Here is a 6000-nt window from a genome sequence, read left to right on the forward strand (position 1 = left end):
AAGACTGGAAGCCATGATGTGCAAACCTAAGGGACTCCCTGTTGGTCCCCATCTCCTCTTACTATTGCAGCAGAGTGCTGTTCAGCCCATCTTGATCTTCTTGTATGTAAGATTATAAATTGCATAATGAAGATAAAAGTTCTACTTACAGTAAACCTACTAATAACTATCTAACTAATCGAGCATAATATACTAATAAAAAAAAAAATGGAAAATGCATTTTAATTGGTATATTCTGCAGATTAAGGTGTTTTATGGATGGTTTCCATCCTATCACTAACAGTCCAGATCACTCTGAACTTCACTTTGTCTTTGTAACACAAGAAGTGAACACACACAGATAAACGTGACCCGCAGAATGAGACTGGCTGTGAATATATCTGGTGCTGTGCAGTGTGGGCAGCTTTAGACAGGAAGTCGCGGATATAGTGTAAATGCTGGACCAAAGCTGGCACATGGGGTCATCAGATCATCAATTATTCAGCACCACCAGACAAGGACAATGACTTGGTGTCAGCAGGAAGAGCGACCGACACAGCGTTGGGGCTTTAGTCCATTCTGACTGACTTCACCATAAGAATTCATCATGTGTGTTGATTTTTTAATGAGCTCCCATATCGTTCTGCCTCAGACCTATGAATTAACTTGCACTTGTTTGCTTGCGCTGTTGTGACAGTATACAGACATAAAATGCAGTGTAACTGACTTAGAAACTTTATGCAGACATTTATTGCTTTATTTCACATTTAGGGATATGAGTAGAGACATGAGTGACTCATTCATTTCAAACCACGTAGAAACTTCACAGTATTTCACAAACGAGACAGACACGGTTATTTACAGACATGAAAACTGACAGTGGATAACATTTACGTTTTCTCCCCTACATGCAGCGGAGAAAAGCAGCGTCGGAGTACTTCTGTATTATAATACATGTCTACATCAAAGTGTCAAACCATATAATTACATAGAGCCCTATAGTTTAAGTACAAATGCTACAAAATACTAAGGGAACATTCAAGAAATCTGGGATGTGTAGGTAAGGTTCACATATCTGGGACACCAGGAAGAAGTCACTGTGCTCCTCAGCTGAACACACAGATGGCGTGATCAAATGATTGTGTACATGCAAGCTTGGGTCAATACATGGCTGACAATATGGATCCTATATTCAGTTTTAATGTGATGCAGTTGATTGCATATTTACTTTTTATAAAATTATGGATGCTATACTGGACATCTGTCCTGGTATAGCCAGACTTCTTATCAGAATACGTGTCTGGTAACACGGTATTTGGATTTTGTTATTGGGCGTGTTTCTATCAAGACAGAAAAATACACCTATATGCAATCGGATGACATGTTTGACTACGTCGCAGTTACTCTTCTGCTCATCACCTCGTAAAGCCCACCAAACAATTAGACTGGCCTGATTTGATCTTTGGCGGGGCATAATCAGTTCCTAACAGAGTGACTCCAGACCAACTTTCCTCCACCCACAAAGGAAGACAGCCCCAAGGCCCAAGCCAGTGATGAACTGTGGTTGTCTGGAACTGTTTCTCATTTACTTCTCAGCGGGTTTTTAAGGTGTTAAAACTGTGTGAGACCAGAATTTTGGAATGATACAGTCAAATAGAAATAATTGATTTTCAGTTATCAAAACACACCCTTGCACACAAAGAATAGTAGCAAAAAGTGAACCAGTTTCAGAAAATTTGAGGTACATTGCAATCTGTAGAAAACTGTATGTAAACTATGTGATCTCTGTGCTTTCACACAATAAAACAGCCTTACTGTGAAATGTCTTAAGGTAAATCACTGGATCAAACTAAAGGATTCTTAGAAACATCTCCCCATCAGTGCGAGTAACACTTACCAACTCATTCTCTTTTTGGTGCCAACAATCGACGAACAAAAGTGAAAGGTGTAGGAAACAAAATCATACTTTCATATAAAGAGCAGACTGTGCATTTAAACGTGTATTGACTTGATGGTAGCTATAACTCCAACCGAAAACACCTGTCATGGTTTTAGTTTGTGCAGTTTCCCCCCATATTCACCAACCATCCTCAAAGTGACGAGTGCAAACAAGATGACTGTACGTCGCTGATCGGTACAAGAATTCTGTGGTTACGGCAGTTTGAATATTAAAATCTGCTACATAAAAAATATGAATATCTGTTCACTTGACAGAAATGTCCTAAAAAACATCAGCACCATCCAACTACAAAGGGTTGAAATGTAGAAATATGTAGAGTTCTAGAAATATATTACTCTGCAAACACAAATATGATTTTGGATAAAAGAATGAAACCAAAGTGCTTGTTTTTAAATTGCACTCCTAAACTTAAGTGAAAACTGATAATGATGCCGCCTGTTTCTTTTGCGTTTGTGTGAACGCCAATCAAATGTAATGTGTTAAATTAAATTAGTGGTGTAATGTTTGCTACCTGCTCCAAATAAGACCTTAAAAATTTTTTGTGGCAAACAAAATGCTACTGTGAGAACTGTGCTGTCTCCCTGTGAAAAAACCCACCTAACAACTGCGATAGGAACGAAAATAAATTAGTTTTAGAAAAACGTAAATCCTATAATAATAAAACTTTAAAATCAACTTTGTTAGAATGTGTACTATTCATTTTTGTCATAAAAATATCTGACCTGTCAGATTATAAAGGTATGAATGAAAACTGGTTTAGAGTGGTGCTATCCAAACAGGTTGGACAGCGGTCTGGTTCGGAGAGGACTGCTGGGGAGGTCCTCCCCTCTTCCCACCTCCCCAGTGTCCCTGAAGGAGGCGCTATGTATGATCTGGGCTCGGGGGCGCCCCCGGTGCAGCCGGGCATTGAGCCGACTCAGGGAAGACTTCCTCTGTATGCCCCCCTTGGCTTTCCCATTCCCCGTCCCATCCTCCGCTGACTCTGCTGGGGGGTTCAATAGCCGCAGCGGATTCAGATTGCCCTGCAGGACTCTGGGAAACCTCCAGCCACGGCCCCAACCACTGCTGCTGTTACTGTTTTCACTGTCTGACTCAGCCCCCGGCGAGGTGACCACTCCCTCCTCCTGCAGGTTGGCGGCCAGCGGCGCTGGCAGGTACTGGATGGCTCGCCTACCGCTGTAATCTCGAGCTTCGGGGTCTGCCTCCCAGTCTGACAGCAGCACACGGACCACCTGTCAATCACAACATATCACACATAAAGTTTAGGCACTGAAGTTTTGTTTTACGGCCATTCGTATGGGATGAACTGGTGTTTTAGTGGCTAAAGTTAAGCTTATACAACTCTGAAAATCTGAAAATCACAAAGCAATCCATGCATTCCTAACTGTAACATACACATATTCTTCACTTAAGGCAGTTACATGAAAATGGAAAACATAATGGATATCAAAAACTGTTTCTGAGGTTTCAATACAAGACAAATCAACAATCAATTTACCTTCCTAAAATGTCTTAATAATGGTGTTCTCATGCTGGTATCTAAGCTTTCTTCACTCCAACAGCCACGCTGGACATTGCTGTTATGAATAACTTTTCTAGTGTAACAGTAGCATCTGTCTATTGTTCTCCTCTTACCAGAGAACTGCATGCACATTTCCCTGCTGCGTTCTATCTAGCGACAATTTCCCAAATGTCTTTGTTAACCTTACAACCCATCTTTGATATCCAAAGCACACAGGATGAAACCTCAGCGTTGTTTCTGAAACACCCCAAACACAAGACATTTCTAATGCTCCAATAATGTGGAAAATTTTACAGGATTTTTGTTTGTTCCTTGGACGTGGACACGCATGCAACTGCCAGATGCACAACACTGTAAAATCCTGCAACTGTACTAATCTATAGATGGCAATAATATGCCATCATAAGAAAACACTAATATGTCAGAAAAAGCAGCAAAGAAGAAAATCAACTACAGATGCAAACAAGGCAGGTTTTAAAGTTTGCACTGAACACAATTTGATAAAAATAAATATACTGAAGTAAAACATAAATTTAGCTTGTTTACAAATAAACCTTTAATTTTCAAGATATCACACTTCTACAATTAATAAGTATTATTTAATGCAAATAATTGAATATTTTCATCTGATTTTGTGATTAAAGTTAATTCTTTAATTCTGCTTCTCACCACTTCTATTTAATGCATTTACTTTGTCTTAAAGCTAATGTAATGACTCTAGCTTGAGCAGACAGAGTGCAGGTAACTGTGTGCTGCCTCACTGAGCAGGTGTAACACATGACACCCCACTCTCACCACCGTCCCCGCAACCCACCTGTGTGTGTCCATGCATGGCAGCCAGGTGTAGCGGCGTGTAGCCAGCACTTGATCTCACGTTTACATTCACGGGTATAGTGTTCTCCTTGGCGAAGGCCAGCAGCTGGGAGAGGAGCTCGGCTTTGCCCTGCTTAGCTGCCCAGTGGAGGCAGGTGAAGCCCGTCACAAAGTCTCTCTTGGCCACTAGGCTCGGCTCGACAGTCAGCAGAGGCTGCAGGCTTTCCCATAGTCCGTCCGAGGCGCACAGCATCCACTCGTGCTCCAGCGGGTCCAGGGTTACTGAGGCGCAGTCCTCGTCGGTGGCTGAGGAGAGGAGAGAGGCTGAGTCGCCGTCGCTCCTCACTGAGTCTCTGAGGCGTGAGCCACGGCTGATCAGAGACCTCCGAACCTGTGGGCACAACATAAAAAAGCATTCTCTTTAGATTGTTTTTAGGTTGTTTGTATCATGCCACATGAAATAGTTGTTACTTCTAAAAGCAGCGCGACATTTGAGGCCCGTAGAGTGTTTAATAAAGCTGTCAAACTAATAGAATGATCACAATATTTCCTACCTGAGGAGAGCTACTCATCATCAGTTCTATGAAGTTCCTGCGACTTCCTTTGGGTGTGTTGATATCACCAATAGGGTCCAGCCCCTCCAGTGCGCTGTCTTCAGATAGACAGCTGGTCAGCATGGCCCGCTGGGAGCCTTTGGACACCCTGCGTGCCCCTCTCACCTGCTGGACGTGGGACCCCCCGGAGTGGGCCTGGTCCAGATCAGGCACCCCGATAACTGGAGCCGACTCTCGCCTCCTCCTGTCCCTCAGCTTCACCTCCCCTCCTCCGGCAGGGCTAGGAGTCCCCGTGTTGGTCTTACACTGGGACGGTGCTGCAGGCTGCCCATTGCCATTTGACTGTTTGTCATTGTCCAAGCTGGCAGACAGTGGACGCTGTGCTCCTGCAGAACCATTGAAAAGTTTTTGTCATTGTCAATCAGCTCCATGCAGTTATATATTATACAATAGGACAGATATCACTGTATACACATCATTGTATCTCACAGAAAATTAATATGACTGAATATAGTGTTAATCTTAAAAACAAGGAGAATGTGTGTGATATCGGTTATGTAATGGGTCAAAATTGACAGATAATGAGATTTTTGGAGCATATAAAATCAAAACAATAGGTACTGGCCTTCAAAACAATGATCAAACCCTTAGAAAATCCTCGTGTTTATTATTCTACACCAGGACCAACGAGGCAAGACAACCTAAACACAATAACAGATGATGTAAACATGTACATAACGAAATATAACCTAAAGGAAAATTATTGTTAAAGCACGTGGATGAAATCAAATGAAATCCTTCCTCACCTGCCTGCTCTCCGTTGTCAGGATTACCGTTGACATACTTGTTGTCCAGCGTCTCTTGGATGTTGCCGTTGCACTCCGCGTGATCGTGGCCGCCTGCGCTCGTACGCATCACCGACCCCGCGCCGATCTCTGCGTCTAAGCACACAAATTTCACGCCGTTTTCCACCTTCACGACACCCACGCCGTCAACGATGCGTTTCAGCACCTCCCGATCCACACCTTCCTTTGACTGGTCATTTTTCCCACAGGCTGATAGGAAATGATCGATCAGCTCCATCTGCTGGACCCTCCCTCCTCTCTCCAGCAGGAACTCCTGCACGGCTTGCTCCGTGCACCGGGACGCCATCATCCTCCTCAACAACACAC

The 6000-nt window shown here is 43.1% G+C and overlaps 1 protein-coding gene across 1 annotated transcript; it reads right to left on the reverse strand.

The window, feature by feature from the left end:
- Positions 1-238: 238 nt before the first annotated feature.
- sowahca (sosondowah ankyrin repeat domain family Ca) lies at positions 239-6000 on the reverse strand. The gene is made up of 4 exons (XM_084544209.1): positions 5635-6000; positions 4829-5214; positions 4276-4665; positions 239-3171 (listed from the first exon to the last, which is right to left on the reverse strand). The coding sequence occupies exons 1-4, from the start codon at positions 5981-5983 to the stop codon at positions 2707-2709; spliced, it is 1590 nt and encodes a 529-aa protein (XP_084400335.1). The 5' UTR covers positions 5984-6000; the 3' UTR covers positions 239-2706.

This window comes from Chelon labrosus (assembly GCF_963514085.1).
Source record: "Chelon labrosus genome assembly, chromosome: 5".
Taxonomy (NCBI): domain Eukaryota; kingdom Metazoa; phylum Chordata; class Actinopteri; order Mugiliformes; family Mugilidae; genus Chelon; species Chelon labrosus.